The 19,194-nt window shown below is 38.1% G+C and overlaps 1 protein-coding gene across 3 annotated transcripts in view; it reads right to left on the minus strand.

The window, feature by feature from the left end:
- Positions 1 to 351: 351 nt before the first annotated feature.
- Positions 352 to 19,194, minus strand: part of LOC306893686 (butyrophilin subfamily 1 member A1-like) — a 37,057-nt gene continuing 18,214 nt past the window's right edge. The window contains exons 6-10 of one of the 3 annotated variants that reach the window (XM_079455637.1): positions 18,800 to 18,907; positions 18,142 to 18,258; positions 17,915 to 17,959; positions 17,758 to 17,784; positions 352 to 1,026 (exon numbers count right to left, since the gene is read on the minus strand). In XM_079455637.1, coding sequence (XP_079311763.1) covers positions 485 to 1,026; positions 17,758 to 17,784; positions 17,915 to 17,959; positions 18,142 to 18,258; positions 18,800 to 18,907 — 839 coding nt within the window. In that variant the 3' untranslated portion in view covers positions 352 to 484. The remainder of the gene's footprint in view (positions 1,027 to 17,757; positions 17,785 to 17,914; positions 17,960 to 18,141; positions 18,259 to 18,799; positions 18,908 to 19,194) is intronic. The other 2 variants (XM_079455635.1, XM_079455636.1) reach the window with 2 other exon arrangements.

Consider the following 19,194-nt stretch of genomic DNA (forward strand, 5'->3'; position numbering starts at 1 on the left):
AGGTAGGGTTGTCTGGGAACGCCAGGAGGCGTTCCTAGGGGAGGGGGTACTGTCACGGTTCATGAATCTGCTGTGTCATTTCTGATGTGTATGTGTGTGTATGGGTGTCGGTGTGGGGGTGTGGTTACTCATTGTGTTGATTAGTGTCGCCAGCTGGGTTCAATTCCCGTTCCCTTTATATGTGCAGCCATTCTCATCTCTTGTTGTCAGATCGTTGTGGCTTCCCCGTAGTTGACACAGATGTTTATCACAGTGTGTTCTTAACTGTGCTCATATACTGATATAATGTTGAGTCTCACACACACATTCATCTATTGTCTCCATTTAACATGAATAAAGACAAACTGAAGTCATGAGTTTATATTCCTCGTCTTTAATCCTGAACCAGAATTTACAATCACAAGATCCTGTTGTTCATGTTTATTCTGTTCTTTGTCTGTTATTCTCTCCTCCCTTTATATTCAGATCAGACATTTATCAGATCTCATGAGAGATCACAGATGATGAGTGAACCAGAGCTGTTAGATGAATCATAACCCAAAGAAAACACAGGATATAGTTTCTCAGTGAAAGATTGATCAGTAAAAGAGTAAATATGACACATGGACTTCACATCATAAATTGAGACTCGACTCTTCTCATAATCCACAAACACACCGATCCTCTCAGGCTTCACACTCAGAGAAAGACCAAGAAGATTCTCACCAGCCCAATACTGCCCGTGACTCAAACGCACAGTCCAGTATCCATTCTGATGATTCAGAAAGAACCCTCCCTTCCTCCGAGCAGATTCTCTGGTCACACCCACATACCACCAATCTGCCCCCTTCACCTGCACCTCATAATAAAAACAACCTGAAGAGAATCCTTCCTTTCCAACAACACAGAGACATTCATCAAACTTGTTTTGTCCTGTATCTTCATTATTCACTGTTTCATGTTGTTTGTCTTCATATCTCACTTGTTTCCCCTCATGAGACACAATGAGACGAGGATGAGCTGAATCAGCATCCAGAGTCACATTCACTGTTAAAATATGAAGAATTATGTTTAACACATGAATGATGTCATATGATGAGAATATTAGTCTGTTTAACACATGAATGATGTCATAATGATGAGAATATTAGTCTGTTTAACACATGAATGATGTCATAATGATGAGAATATTAGTCTGTTTAACACATGAATGATGTCATAATGATGAGAATATTAGTCTGTTTAACACGTGAATGATGTCATAATGATGAGAATATTAGTCTGTTTAACACGTGAATGATGTCATAATGATGAGAATATTAGTCTGTTTAACACGTGAATGATGTCATAATGATGAGAATATTAGTCTGTTTAACACATGAATGATGCCATAATGATGAATGATGTCATAATTATGAGAATATTAGTCTGTTTAACACATGAATGATGTCATGATGATGAGAATATTAGTCTGTTTAACACATGAATGATGTCATAATGATGAGAATATTAGTCTGTTTAACACATGAATGATGCCATAATGATGAATGATGTCATAATTATGAGAATATTAGTCTGTTTAACACATGAATGATGTCATGATGATGAGAATATTAGTCTGTTTAACACATGAATGATGTCATAATGATGAGAATATTAGTCTGTTTTACACATGAATGATGTCATAATGATGAGAATATTAGTCTGTTTAACACATGAATGATGTCATAATGATGAGAATATTAGTCTGTTTAACACATGAATGATGTCATGATGATGAGAATATTAGTCTGTTTAACACGTGAATGATGTCATAATGATGAGAATATTAGTCTGTTTAACACATGAATGATGTCATAATGATGAGAATATTAGTCTGTTTAACACATGAATGATGTCATAATGATGAGAATATTAGTCTGTTTAACACATGAATGATGTCATGATGATAAGAATATTAGTCTGTTTAACACATGAATGATGTCATAATGATGAGAATATTAGTCTGTTTAACACATGAATGATGTCATAAAAATGAGAATATTGGTCTGTTTAACACGTGAATGGTGTCATGATGATGAGAATATTAGTCTGTTTAACACATGAATGATGTCATAATGATGAGAATATTAGTCTGTTTAACACATGAATGATGTCATAATGGTGAGAATATTAGTCTGTTACACATTAATGATGTCATAATGATGAGAATATTAGTCTGTTTAACACATGAATGATGTCATAATGATGAGAATATTAGTCTGTTTAACACATGAATGATGTCATAATGATGAGAATATTAGTCTGTTTAACACATGAATGATGTCATAATGATGAGAATATTAGTCTGTTTTACACATGAATGATGTCATAATGATGAGAATATTAGTCTGTTTAACACATGAATGATGTCATAATGATGAGAATATTAGTCTGTTTAACACATGAATGATGTCATGATGATGAGAATATTAGTCTGTTTAACACATGAATGATGTCACAATGAATGATGTCACAATGATGAGAATATTAGTCTGTTTAACACATGAATGATGTCATAATGATGAGAGAATATTAGTCTGTTTAACACATGAATGATGTCATAATGATGAGAATATTAGTCTGTTTTAAACGTGAATGGTGTCATGATGATGAGAATATTAGTCTGTTTAACACATGAATGATGCCATAATGATGAATGATGTCATAATTATGAGAATATTAGTCTGTTTAACACATGAATGATGTCATGATGATGAGAATATTAGTCTGTTTAACACATGAATGATGTCATAATGATGAGAATATTAGTCTGTTTAACACATGAATGATGCCATAATGATGAATGATGTCATAATTATGAGAATATTAGTCTGTTTAACACATGAATGATGTCATGATGATGAGAATATTAGTCTGTTTAACACATGAATGATGTCATAATGATGAGAATATTAGTCTGTTTTACACATGAATGATGTCATAATGATGAGAATATTAGTCTGTTTAACACATGAATGATGTCATAATGATGAGAATATTAGTCTGTTTAACACATGAATGATGTCATGATGATGAGAATATTAGTCTGTTTAACACGTGAATGATGTCATAATGATGAGAATATTAGTCTGTTTAACACATGAATGATGTCATAATGATGAGAATATTAGTCTGTTTAACACATGAATGATGTCATAATGATGAGAATATTAGTCTGTTTAACACATGAATGATGTCATGATGATAAGAATATTAGTCTGTTTAACACATGAATGATGTCATAATGATGAGAATATTAGTCTGTTTAACACATGAATGATGTCATGATGATGAGAATATTAGTCTGTTTAACACATGAATGATGTCATAATGATGAGAATATTAGTCTGTTTAACACATGAATGATGTCATGATGATAAGAATATTAGTCTGTTTAACACGTGAATGATGTCATAATGATGAGAATATTAGTCTGTTTAACACATGAATGATGTCATAATGATGAGAATATTAGTCTGTTTTACACATGAATGATGTCATAATGATGAGAATATTAGTCTGTTTAACACATGAATGATGTCATAATGATGAGAATATTAGTCTGTTTAACACATGAATGATGTCATGATGATGAGAATATTAGTCTGTTTAACACGTGAATGATGTCATAATGATGAGAATATTAGTCTGTTTAACACATGAATGATGTCATAATGATGAGAATATTAGTCTGTTTAACACATGAATGATGTCATAATGATGAGAATATTAGTCTGTTTAACACATGAATGATGTCATGATGATAAGAATATTAGTCTGTTTAACACATGAATGATGTCATAATGATGAGAATATTAGTCTGTTTAACACATGAATGATGTCATGATGATGAGAATATTAGTCTGTTTAACACATGAATGATGTCATAATGATGAGAATATTAGTCTGTTTAACACATGAATGATGTCATGATGATAAGAATATTAGTCTGTTTAACACGTGAATGATGTCATAATGATGAGAATATTAGTCTGTTTAACACGTGAATGGTGTCATGATGATGAGAATATTAGTCTGTTTAACACATGAATGATGTCATAATGATGAGAATATTAGTCTGTTTAACACATGAATGATGTCATAATGGTGAGAATATTAGTCTGTTTAACACATGAATGATGTCATAATGATGAGAATATTAGTCTGTTTAACACATGAATGATGCCATAATGATGAATGATGTCATAATTATGAGAATATTAGTCTGTTTAACACATGAATGATGTCATGATGATGAGAATATTAGTCTGTTTAGCACATGAATGATGTCATAATGATGAGAATATTAGTCTGTTTAACACATGAATGATGCCATAATGATGAATGATGTCATAATTATGAGAATATTAGTCTGTTTAACACATGAATGATGTCATAATGATTAGAATATTAGTCTGTTTAACACATGAATGATGCCATAATGATGAATGATGTCATAATTATGAGAATATTAGTCTGTTTAACACATGAATGATGTCATGATGATGAGAATATTAGTCTGTTTAACACATGAATGATGTCATAATGATGAGAATATTAGTCTGTTTAACACATGAATGATGTCATAATGATGAGAATATTAGTCTGTTTAACACATGAATGATGTCATAATGATGAGAATATTAGTCTGTTTAACACATGAATGATGTCATGATGATGAGAATATTAGTCTGTTTAACACATGAATGATGCCACAATGATGAATGATGTCATAATTATGAGAATATTAGTCTGTTTAACACATGAATGATGTCATAATGATGAATGATGTCATAATTATGAGAATATTAGTCTGTTTAACACATGAATGATGTCATAATTATGAGAATATTAGTCTGTTTAACACATGAATGATGTCATGATGATGAGAATATTAGTCTGTTTAACACATGAATGATGTCATAATGATGAGAATATTAGTCTGTTTAACACATGAATGATGTCATAATTATGAGAATATTAGTCTGTTTAACACATGAATGATGTCATGATGATGAGAATATTAGTCTGTTTAACACATGAATGATGTCATAATGATGAGAATATTAGTCTGTTTAACACATGAATGATGCCACAATGATGAATGATGTCATAATTATGAGAATATTAGTCTGTTTAACACATGAATGATGTCATAATTATGAGAATATTAGTCTGTTTAACACATGAATGATGTCATGATGATGAGAATATTAGTCTGTTTAACACATGAATGATGTCATAATGATGAGAATATTAGTCTGTTTAACACATGAATGATGCCACAATGATGAATGATGTCATAATTATGAGAATATTAGTCTGTTTAATACATGAATGATGTCATGATGATGAGAATATTAGTCTGTTTAACACATGAATGATGTCATGATGATGAGAATATTAGTCTGTTTAACACATGAATGATGCCACAATGATGAATGATGTCATGATGATGAGAATATTAGTCTGTTTAACACATGAATGATGTCATGATGATGAGAATATTAGTCTGTTTAACACATGAATGATGTCATAATGATGAGAATATTAGTCTGTTTAACACATGAATGATGCCACAATGATGAATGATGTCATGATGATGAGAATATTAGTCTGTTTAACACATGAATGATGTCATAATTATGAGAATATTAGTCTGTTTAACACATGAATGATGTCATGATGATGAGAATATTAGTCTGTTTAACACATGAATGATGTCATAATGATGAGAATATTAGTCTGTTTAACACATGAATGATGCCACAATGATGAATGATGTCATAATTATGAGAATATTAGTCTGTTTAATACATGAATGATGTCATGATGATGAGAATATTAGTCTGTTTAACACATGAATGATGTCATAATGATGAGAATATTAGTCTGTTTTACACATGAATGATGTCATAATGATGAGAATATTAGTCTGTTTAACACATGAATGATGTCATAATGATGAGAATATTAGTCTGTTTAACACATGAATGATGTCATGATGATGAGAATATTAGTCTGTTTAACACGTGAATGATGTCATAATGATGAGAATATTAGTCTGTTTAACACGTGAATGATGTCATAATGATGAGAATATTAGTCTGTTTAACACATGAATGATGTCATAATGATGAGAATATTAGTCTGTTTAACACATGAATGATGTCATGATGATAAGAATATTAGTCTGTTTAACACATGAATGATGTCATAATGATGAGAATATTAGTCTGTTTAACACATGAATGATGTCATAATGATGAGAATATTAGTCTGTTTAACACATGAATGATGTCATAATGATGAGAATATTAGTCTGTTTAACACATGAATGATGTCATAATGATGAGAATATTAGTCTGTTTAACACATGAATGATGTCATAATGATTAGAATATTAGTCTGTTTAACACATGAATGATGTCATAATGATGAGAATAAGAATATTAGTTTGTGCTTTTCTAGAAACAAAACATAATCACAGTAAATGAACTGATATATAATAAAAGATCAAACTAACAGAGATGATAAACAAACTCATCATGACAAGAACAACAAGAGAAACACATTTAAGTCGACATGTTCATGTTATATTTATGTCTCATATAAAGTGTATTTCATCATTAAGTTCTCAGATTGTGAATGATTGTTTGTGTTCTCATCATGTTAGACAGATGATCAATACTGAGTGTGATTGTGGATCATAAAACAACAAACACACAATCCTGACAGATATGAGACACTATTCAGTGTCAAGACAACTCTAGAAAGAGTCACAGATTTACACTATTATGAGTCCAGTTGTGTTCAGAAGAAGAAAAGAAGAAGACCTGTACATCTAAGATGACATCAGGATGAGTAAATGATGAGTTTCATTTAATTTCTGGGTGAAATATTCCTTTAAGACTTTAAGAGTAAATCTACAGTGTTGTTCTGGTGTGTTTTTATAGAGCGTCAACATCACAGTTTCAGTCTTTGAGTCTTTTGTGACTCTTTGTCTCATGTGTGAATATAATGTGACTTTACAAAAGACTCAAGAAGCATTCTGAAACCAGAACTTCACACACTATTGTTTTATGTGTATTGTGTTGTCTTTCATGTATAAGTTCGTGTGAACCTTTAATTTTTAAGTGCCTCTTAATTTGAAGGGCTCGTCTCACCGTAAAGTTTCCTAGTTCATGGTTTTGTTTTGGTCCGTAGTTTGAGAAGGCTAGCGGGATTATTTCTGTGTTCATCAGCATGTATTTTACACTGTAAACGCCACAGAGGCAACGTCGTAAGTTAATAATTTCATAACTACATTCATAAGTTAGCGATAAAAGTATTATTTATATGAAGAAGGCAATTGTTTTTCTTGCATTTGAAAACGTTTTATTTTCATTTTTTACATGAGAAAGCACATGTTACAGAGTTAAATGGTAATTTTTATAGTTTTCTTTGTTACAGTTTTCACTCTGATCTTGTAAAATGAGAAAAAGAGCCACAATAAAGAGCATCTAAAGTTTACCACGACTTGAGACTTCATTTGAGAGGAAGAGTTTAGCTAGTTGTATAGCTGCACTTGCTACAGTGCAGTGAGGACAACAAAGTGAAAAGACGTTAAAAGGCTGGCGTCATACATCGTGCTAAGATGGAAGCTAAAAGAAGTGACAAGATTTCCGTGGATAGTAAAAGAAGTTTGTGGTCATCCACAACGTCCACTAGCTCGTTAACACTTGCACTAGCCAAAGCGGAGGCAGCTAGAACACGTCTTGCATTCGCCGAACAAGAAGCTAAAGCTAAAATAGAAAGAGCTGCTAAGGAAGCAGAGCACCAAAGAGAAAAGGCTGACAGAGAAGCTACATATCAGCTGGAAAAAGCAAAGAATGATGCCGAGCTAGAAGCGCTCACTATTCGCTACAGAAAATTTTGTGGTGTTAGATGAAGTAGACCCATCAGAAGAGGATAAAAGGGAACGGACAGAAGAAGACATAACATCTCACTTCAACCCTCAATCGTATAAGGGCCATATTTCTACTGACTTCCCAGCTCAAGCAGCCATTAAAGCTAGCCAGTCACCAAGTCAGCCCCCCGGTGTGTACGTCCCACCATCAGTCAACATTGGAAATCAGGCTCCACATGGAGAATCTGACCGGCAAAGAGACTCCACAATGAGCTACTCCAACTTGAACAGGTCAACACAGCCCTTCTATCCCCAGGGTGCTCCAATAGCTTCCCACAGTGGACCCACGACTGAACACCTGGCACAGTACCTAGCTCGTCGGGACCTGGTGAGTTCAAGTTTATATCAATTTGACGATCAGCCTGAACACTATCGTGCTTGGCAGTCATCGTAAAACAGTGCCACTCAAGGACTGGGCCTCACAGCTACCGAGGAATTGGACTTAATGACAAAATGGCTGGGTAGAGAATCCAGCAACCATGTCAAACGTCTATGGTCAGTGTACATAACTAACCCATTCATAGCACTTACTAAGGCCTGGGAACGCCTCCAGGAATGTTATGCAGCACCTGAAATAATCGAAAAAGCTCTCTTCGAACGGCTTGATAATTTCCCAAGAGTTTCAGGAAAAGAACAGGTGAAGCTACGAGAACTAGCAGACTTGTTAATGGAAGTGCAGTGTGCCAAGGAGGACGGCTACCTCCCAGCTCTTGCCTATCTGGATACTGCACGCGGCATTGAACCCATAGTTGCAAAACTGCCTTATGGGCTCCAAGAAAAATGGATTTCAGTTGGTTTAAGGCATAAGGAAGAAAATGGGGGACAGTTTCCACTATTTGATTTCTTCAGCAAGTTTGTGTGCAGCGAAGCTCGTAAAAGAAACGACCCTAGCTTTGCTATTCTAAGTACTAGCGGCTTGCCCACAAGGTCCGAAAAAACCTTCTTCAAAGGCACAAAGTATCCTATTTCGGTCCACAAGACGCAAGCCCAAGCGTAAACAAAAGCTGCCCAATACATGGCATGCCACATCCTCTCAAGCGCTGCAAAGCCTTCAGAGCCAAAACTCTGGAGGAAAGAAGGGCCTTTCTCAAAGAAAAAGGAATCTGCTTTAAGTGTTGTGGCTCAACTACTCACCTCGCTTAAGACTGTCCTAACGCAGTTAAGTGTTTGGAGTGCGACAGCACCTGGCACGACTCTGCCATGCACCCTGGACCCGCACCTCGATTCAAAACCCCCTCAACTCCACCACACAACGGCGGGGAGGAGGAAGAAAGCGGCATCATTAAAGCGGTTGTTAATTCAAGCTGCACCGATGTCTGCGGCACAGGAAACATCGGCCGGTCATGTTCCAAGATTTGCCTTGCAAAGTTATATCCTAAATCACAACCAGACAAAGCTATCAAGGCCTACGTCATCCTGGATGACCAAAGCAACCGGTCGCTGACAAGGTCCTGCCTTATCGAGCTGTTTAACATTGAGCGCAAATCGCACTCATACTACCTAAAGACATGCTCTGGAATAATGGAAACATATGGGCGCAGGGCCGAAGACTTTGTGCTGGAGTCACTCGATGGAATGGTCACGATCCCTCTCCCACCACTTATTGAGTGTAATGATATACCCAACAATCGGTCCGAAATCCCAACCCCGAATGCAGGTCGTCATCATCCTCATCTTATCAAGGTAGCAGAGCACATCCCAGAGGTCGACCCTACTGCAGAGATCCTCCTGTTGCTCGGTAGAGACATAATAAGGGTGCACAAGGTTCGAGACCAAGTCAATGGCCCGAGAACAAGCAGTCAGGCGCTTCGCATCACTCCAACATACCTTGAATAAGAAGCCATAGATGCAACAACAATATGTGACTTTCATGGGGAAAATGTTGGAGAACGACCATGCAGAAACAGCTCCACTCCTAGGAGAGAATGAAGGTACCTGCCGACCTTTGGAGTGTACCATCCTCGAAAACCTGACCAAATAAGGGTGGTATTTGACTCAAGTGCCAAACACTTAGGTGTGTCTCTCAACGACGTACTCCTTACAGGTCCCGACCTCAACAATTCTCTCCTCGGAGTTTTAATGCGGTTCCGGATGGAGAAAGTGGCTATCGTGGCAGACATACAGCAGATGTTTCACTGCTTTTTTGTGCGAGAGGACAACAGAAACTATCTAAGATTCCTGTGGTACAAGGACAACGATTCAACAAAGGAAATCATAGACTACAGGATGAAAGTTCATGTTTTCGGCAACAGCCCATCACCTGCTGTGGCCATCTACGGACTCAGAAGAGCAATCAGAGAAGGTGCACAAGAACACGGTATTGACACAGTTGACTTTGTTGAGCGCCACTTTTACGTGGACGACGGCCTCCGTTTTGTGTCGACCAATGCCGAAGCTATCGACCTGTTAAGCAGAACACAGACATCACTGGCCGAATCAAACCTCAGGCTCCACAAGTTCGTCTCAAACAGTCAAGCAGTCCTGGAAGCCTTTCCATCCGAAGACTGTGCTACAATCGCGAAAGGTGTGGACTTAAGTGGAGAGACTTCACCTGCTCAACGTAGTCTGGGTCTCCTGTAGGAGATAGCAAGCGACACATTCACCTTCTCTGTGACAAACAACATCAAGCCATTTACATGCCGTGGTGTCCTCTCCACGGTGAACAATGTTTTCGACCCCTTGGGTTTCCTGGCCCCACTATCCAAGGCAGACTCCCCCTCCTGGAACTCACCGCCGAGCTGTCTGAGTGGGACGTACCGCTACCGGAAGATAAATTCAGCAAATGGAAAGCTTGGCAGGACTCACTTCAGGAGCTGAGACACCTTCATGTACCACGATCATACACAGCAGCTTCGCTAGCAAAGGCAGTGCATACAGAACTCTGCGTGTTTTCCGATGCTTCGATCAAAGCCATCGGCGCCGTGGCGTACTTGAAGGCCATACAAGAAGATGGACAAGCTCACGTTGGATTTGTCATGGCCAAGTCAAAACTTGCACCTCAGTCGGAACCAACTATCCCAAGACTCGAACTTTGTGTGGCAGTCTTAGCAGTGGAAATGGCAGACTTGATTCACGATGAACTAAATTTGAAGCTGGATTACACTAATTTTACACGGACAGCAAAGTGTTCCTCGGCTATATCTATAATGAATCCAGACGATTCTATGTTTACGTCCATAATAGAGTTCAGCGCATTCGCCAAACTACAAAACCCGAACAATGGCACTACGTGCACACAGAAGACAATCCAGCCGACCATGCATCAAGGTCTATCCCTGCCTCATCCCTGGCACAGACAACGTGGTTAAAAGGACCTAGCTTCCTGCTCAACCCCCTCCACAAACCAGATTCTGTTCGGTCATTCGACTTGGTCAAACCAGAACTGGACACAGATATCCGTGCACAAGTAAGTAGCTATGCCACAAGGCTGCAAAAGAAAAGCCTTAGCACAGAACGCTTTCTAAGATTCTCCAGCTTCACCAGTCTCGTTCGAGCTATAGCACTCCTCATTCACGTTGCGAGTTCTTTTAAGCTCTCTAAAAACATGGACACGTGTAAAGGGTGGCATAAGTGTGATCTGTCTCGTACCCCAGATGAATTATCGCTAGCGAAGGAAGTCATCATTGCAGCTGTTCAGAGGAGAGCATTCTTAAAGGAATTTGAAACTTTGAAGGCAAATAAGGCAGTCCTTCCAAACAGCAGCCTCCATCGCCTCAGTCCAACCTTGCAGAACAATCTCATCTGCGTTGGAGGCCGACTGAAGAACGCTAACCTGGACATTGGAGAGAAATATCCCATAATCCTCCCAAAGGATAACCACATTTCCCTGCTGCTCGTCAGACACCATCACGCTGCGGTCAAACATCAAGGCCGTCACCTGACAGAAGGAGCCGTCAGAGCTGCAGGACTATGGCTCCTGGGAGGAAAAAGGCTCATCAATTCTGTCATACACAAATGTATAACCTGCCGCAAACTAAGAGGCAAAATGCAAGAGCAACGCCCTGGTGCATTACCACCAGACGAACAAGAGGAGGACAAGCTGAGAGCAAACAGTGGGCTATATTGTTCACGTGTATGAGCTCTAGAGCAGTGCACATTGAGGTCATTGAGTCAATGGACACCTCAAGCTGTATTAATGCTCTAAGGCGCCTCTTTGCCATAAGAGGACCTGCCAAACAACTAATATTTGCAGGGAACTGGGAATGAGCACTGTTCAGAGGTATCTAAACCAACAAGGGTGTTCATGGGAATTCAACCCTCCTCATGCCTCACACATGGGTGGTTCTTGGGAACGACTAATTGGGGTGGCCCGAAGAATCCTGGACTCAATGTTTCTCGAGCAGTACACTCGGTTGACCCACAAAGTTTTGTGCACGCTAATGGCGGAAGTGACAGCTATTATGAACGCAAGGCCACTAATTCCAGTTTCAAACGACCCTGAAGATCCTTTCATTCTGTCACCATCAATGCTACTAACTCAAAAAACTGGAGTTCCGCCTCCTCCAGGAGACTTCACAGATAAAGACCTCCGCACCACGCAGTGGAGACAAGTACAAGCTCTTGCCAACAAATTCTGGAATCGTTGGAGTCAAGAGTATCTGATTTTTATAGTTTTCTTTGTTACAGTTTTCACTCTGACCTTGTAAAATGAGAAAAAGAGCAACAGTAAAGAGCATCTAAAGTTTACCACTACTTGAGTCTTCATTTGACACGCCTCTGCAGCATCGCGTGGCTGTCGGGGACAGTGCCTTTGGGATGGCAGACCGGGGTGGTGGTCCCTCTTTTTAAGAAGGGGGACCGGAGGGTGTGTTCCAACTACAGGGGGATCACACTTCTCAGCCTTCCCGGGAAAGTCTATGCCAGGGTACTGGAGAGGAGAATACGGCCGATAGTAGAACCTCGGATTCAGGAGGAACAGTGGGGTTTTCGTCCAGGCCGTGGAACGCTGGACCAGCTCTACACCCTCTACAGGGTGCTGGAGGGTTCATGGGAGTTTGCTCAACCAATCCACATGTGTTTTGTGGATTTGGAGAAGGCATTCGACTGTGTCCCTCGTGGCATCCTGTGGAGGGTGCTTCGGGAGTATGGGGTCTGTGGTCCTTTACTAAGGGCTGTCAGGTCCCTGTACGGCCGAAGCAGGAGCTTGGTTCGCATTGCCGGCAGTAAGTCGGACTTGTTCCCAGTGCATGTCGGACTCCGGCAGGGCTGCCCTTTGTCACCGGGTTCTGTTCGTAACTTTTTTGGGAAGAATTTCTAGGCGCAGCCAGGGGCCGGAGGGTGTCAGGTTTGGGGACCACACAATCTCGTCTCTGCTATTTGCGGATGATGTTGTCGTGTTGGCCCCTTCAAACCAGGACCTTCAGCATGCACTGGGACGGTTTACAGCAGAGTGTGAAGCGACTGGAATGAAAATCAGTACCTCCAAATCCGAGGCCATGGTCCTCAGTCGGAAAATGGTGGCTTGCCCACTTCAGGTTGGTGGAGAGTTCCTTCCTCAAGTGGAGGAGTTTAAGTATCTCGGGGTCTTGTTCACGAGTGAGGGAAGGATGGAACGGGAGATTGACAGACGGATCGGTGCAGCTTCTGCAGTAATGCGGTCGATCAGGGGCGCAACTACACAGTGTTAGGGGGGTATGCAGAAACAGTTTTGGCGCCCCCCCTAAATAAAAAAGTGTGCCGGACATCATCATGTATGGGCTTGAAATAATAAAGGTTTATTTTAAAAGTATATCAGACAGCTACTGTAAGCCTACCATAATTATATGGTGGACACAAATATATAAAAATGTATTCATGGAAATTTCTATGCCATTTCTTTCTTTTTGCCGTATCTAAAACGTACCGATCCGTACCGAAACGTGACACAAGTGTATCGTATCGAACCGAACCCTGAATTTTGTGAACCATTACACCCCTACCTTTTCCATATTAATAATATTAAGAAATTAATCTGTTGGTATCAAGTATGAAGTTGGTATCAAGCTCCCTCTACACTTCCACCTAATGTCAGACCTACCTAACTTTGCTGTTAAATATAGCAGCCTAAATTCAATTTTTAAATCAGCCTAGGGATGGCATCAGATAAGACAACTATTATGCAGTAAGGTTGTGCTGCTGTTGAAATTACTTTAACATTTGGGATTTTAAAAAGTACAAATATGACACACACACATACATATAGAAAAGTAATTACAGGGTCACATCTCTCTCTGTTTAAAGGTCTGTGCTGATATATATACATACACACATACAGTGTACATACATATAGCACAGATCTTTAAAGAAGGAGAAATGTGGCCCTTTCAGCTTCCATGTCACCCAGCAGATGTGAAGTAGCCTGTATGTCTGACAGCACAGCTGAGCTAACATGAAGCTAGTGGTAAAATAAAATCCATGATAAACCAGCCTTATAGCATAAGGAATGTTTTCCAGCTTCTAGTCATTTATTGTGCATGCTACCTTATATTTACCAGTTCTTATTTTACTTTAATAAAATTGAGATATGTCATGGATGGCATAATTGGTAGAATAGGGTTTAACCAAAATATAAATGTAGATATCAGCAGCAACATTATTTTGCATTAAGTTAGCAAACACTTGCCAATCAATATTTATATTTGCAAGCCTCCAAGTTTGGTAGCAAATCTATTCGTGATTCCGACGGTCGGTTGCTCAGCAAGCTCGCTAGCTAACGTTAGTCTGTTTACATGAATATTGTATTTGCAAGAATATACGTCACATTTTGAATCCTACCTGTTGCCTTTCACCATCCACGTATTTAGCTGCTGTCGCATCCCTTGACAGGCCATATCCTTTTTCCATCTTTCTTTTTCTATTTTTAGCCCCCGACAGCTTTTTTGGTTTATCCATCTTTTTCAAATTCAAATTTCAACGACAACTCACCAACGTTACTGCGTACTTAACGTAACTCACGGCGCCCCGCCCACTCGCGATATTACCCTTCTATGTCTAAATAAATCATATGATGGAATCTTATGAGGGCACCGGTGCCGCCTAGCCTGTTAGTCCTCTTAAATGTATATAACTTTTATATATATATACAATAACTTATATAAATTTTAGAAAAATGTATATAACTTTTATTATTTCACATTTATTAAACCATCGCGTTGGCGCCCCCCATGGTGCGGCGCCCCTATGCGCCGCATATAGCGCATACCCACTTTTTGCGCCACTGCGGTCGATGTACCGGTCCGTCGTGGTGAAGAAAGAGCTGAGCCGCAAGGCGAAGCTCTCAATTTACCAGTCAATCTACGTTCCTACTCTCACCTATGGTCATGAGCTTTGGGTCATGACCGAAAGGACAAGATCCCGGATACAGGCGGCTGAAATGAGCTTCCTCTGCAGGGTGGCTGGGCGATCCCTTAGAGATAGGGTGAGAAGCTCGGTCACCCGGGAGGAGCTCGGAGTTGAGCCGCTGCTGCTCCACATCGAGAGGGGTCAGCTGAGGTAGCTTGGGCATCTGTTACTGATGCCTACTGGACGGCTTCCCCGGAAGGTGCTCTGGGCCCGTCCGACCGGGAGGAGACCCCGGGGAAGACCTAGGACCCGGATAAGCGGTAGAAAATGGATGGATGGATGAGTCTTCATTTGAGAGGAAGAGTTTAGCTAGTTGTATAGCTGCACTTGCTACAGTGCAGTGAGGACAACATATGTATATCTATGTGATCTGGAACAGCATGTCTGCTTTCTGTGCGACCAAATGAGTAATAATCTCATGAAACCACTAAATACTTTCTTAGTCTTAATAGTTCTGTCATAGAGTAATAAAGTGTTACTGTTCAATCCTTCAGATGAAATAACGACAAGCGTTCTCTTACGTCTCTCCCCAGTTATTTGTCTGGGTGTGAAAAAGGGACGAACATAAAAGAAAAATCAGGTTTGTAATTGTAATGGAAATTCTCTAATCTTGCTTCATGATATGTCTATGTTCTATGTTTTCGGAATGTTATCATGTTGTTCTCAATACGCGTCATAGCGCTCTGCCTTTGCCCTCGAGCAGAGGCCAAGATGTTCTGTTTGGAATAACGGGCATCACTTCTCGTAAACCAGCTCGGGATTCTTGCTAGGGGGCAAAGGGAGGGGGTGTCACGTTTGAATCAAATATATACTCTGTGTGCAGTAGGAAAGAGCACCTTTTCTCTGCACCATCTCATTGCTTATGATGCAGATTAAATGACAATAAAATACTTTGCAAAGTAACCTCACCTCTCTGTGTATTGCGTTTGATAAAATTGACTAATCTAGATTAAGGAATAAGAAAATTCCACAACATAATGGACGGATCTAAAGTAGCTTTCTGAACAACTGGCTCAAGTTAACCGGGTCATGAGCTTAAATAACTGTGATTTATTTTCAATGGTTTAAATTGATGCAGGTGTCATTAATTCAGTCATCTTTACATTCATAATTTCCCAAATAAGCATTTAGTCCTGAGATTTAGTTTTTTATGACAACTTTATAATTATATATTCAGATAACAATCCTATAGACAGTTAGTAGTGCTCATGTATGTCCTCTGGAAGATATAAAATAATATGTGATTAATTATCATTTTCCTTTTCATTTCTTTTCCTCCGTCAATAGTTTTATTTTCGTATGTCTTTGTTTTGGAGGATTAATTAAGGACTGTATTTACTGGAATAGGTGGATTTGTATCCGCACTGGTTTGTCAGTAAGAACACATACGACTCAGATTTGAAGCAGAGTTTGTAGTTTACTCTTGATTCAGGTTGAATAGTAAGAATAATAAAGAATAACAATAATATTAGATATACAGCTAAATCAATAACATTCACCAAGGCAATAAACTGTTAACGTTATTAAAGTTATTGCAGTTCCTAGATAATCCACAAGGTGGCATTCAAGGGACGCACATAGAGCCATTATAGTGCCATTACAGGCAGTAACATCCAATATAAGAAATAAACAACTTACATTCTTGTCAGTAACTCGCTCACATAAAACCACTACTGAAGGAAAGATGAGATATCAATCTCCTGCATCTCTTACTGACTGACGTCATTTATTAAACGACGCTCTGATTGGATGAAACCGTCTTAACAGTCTTTATTATCAAATAGCTTTTGTTTATCAATGCAAAACCGTAAAAAGTGCTTTAGAAATAAATGTGAATTTAACTGATGTTTTCTTTTCTTCTCATAATCTCACAAAAGCTTCGGCTCATTGACGCTGGTGTCAGGGGTGAGACTTTAGCTTTGCTTTTATCTAATGATTTGATGCTTTTGTACAATTCACATCCCATGAATTCATAAGAATAAAACACCTCATAAAATACATATAAATCCCATGAGATCATGCTGGTTTCTCAAGAACTTTCATCTTCAAACTCAGAAACCACAAAGCATTTTAAACTGCATTAAAATAAGATTTAAAATAAGTGGTTTCAAAAATAACTACTTCATAATACTACATTACTCATATCTGAATTTATGCATTTATGCACTGAGCACCTGAACATATTTCACTGTTTGTGAATGAATTATTGTGAAACATTTCTAGGATAAATCAGAGTTCTGGGCTTTATGATTCTTATCTCATATCAGTTCACATCAGATTTATGAGGTTTGATGTTCAGTTAATAAAGTATCTCTGTGTCTCTTTCAGGTTGTGAATCAGTAAATCATGTTCACGTGTTCAGACGCTGATAAAGATCCTATAGCTCACTTCACATTGAGACACAAACAATCACCTGTAACAGCTGTAGATCTAAAACACTTGAATCATGTGATCAAACTTTCACTTACCTGCATGTTTTCTTAACAGTGAAGTCACTATAACACACAGACAGTATTGAGTTATACAGAGTCCATAACAGAATTATACTAATGATCGATAACACAGATATATAAGATGTTTAATAATGTATAAATTGAATAAATAGAGACTTTAAAATGAATTTACCGCTTTCTACAGTCTTCTTCTCTCTCTGTGTAAGTGTCTCACGCTCTAAAGAAAATTTAAAGTAAAGAAAAAACAGAATAAATATATAGAAAACAGAAAATACAAAAGAAACATATACAAACATAAAAATTTAGAAAAGATTGAATATTTAATATTTGAGTCCTAAAATACTCAGTTGACCAAACAACAAATTATCAACCACTTAACAAGTAAAGAGATACAATTACCATTTAGTATTCTCTGGTCTTCATTCAGTATTCTCTGGTCTTCATTCAGTATTCTCTGGTCCTCTCTCTGTATTCTCTGGTCCTCTCTCTGTATTCTCTGTTTCTCTCTCTGTAGTTCTGAAGAGAAAACAGCATTGAAATTATATAATTATGACTTAACAAGAGGAATAACAAACCCCCTATATTATTATAATTTGTGATGACGGTGTTTGTATATTGTCCTGTATTGATCCTGTACATCGTGTGTTTAGTTTAGTTTCCAACACCGATCATAAAACTTGAGAAGTGAAATATCTCAAATGTGTGTTTAAGTCAAGTCAGCTTTATTTATATAGCGCTTTTTTACAGCAGCTGTACAAGTAAACATTGACTATAAGCAAAACATATAAGGTTATGCAAGTCAAAATACAGTTCAAATATCAGACAGACTATAACTTCCTATTGTGTTAATGAGATAAAACTATACAATTCTTAACTAAAGATGAGATGAATCTAAATCTGTATAAAGTTGCTTTTTTAAAACTGTAACAAACATCATTCACACACACTCCATGAGATGCTCAATGCCGACATAAACACATGTCTAACTAACTACAGGTTACACACTATATATACAGTATTAAAACATGTTAAATATAATAAAACACATGAATGTTACCTCTCTTTTTACAGACAAACACAATGATCAGTATCACACAGATCACACTGAGAACAACAGCAACTGATATCAGAATCACTGAAGATCTCCAAGAGTGAAACAATTTACCTGTAAAACAAAACTGAGACTCAATGTTTACAGTCTAAAATAACTCAGTTTCATTATAAATATAAACAATTACACAATGTTTTTACTGCAATATTTTACATATAAACTATGTTACACAAAAACAAACATACAAAAGATCTGATGCTGTCAAACTTTCTTAATGTCAAGAATCATCATTATCATCAATTGACCCCTAAAGACAGCTGATCATGTTTATATATAAGGACTCATTTCTGTTTGGGGAAGAAAGCTAAACAATGTCTCCTGAATCAAATAATCTGCTTTTA

Source organism: Barbatula barbatula (assembly GCF_947034865.1).
Source record: "Barbatula barbatula genome assembly, chromosome: 5".
Taxonomy (NCBI): Eukaryota; Metazoa; Chordata; class Actinopteri; order Cypriniformes; family Nemacheilidae; genus Barbatula; species Barbatula barbatula.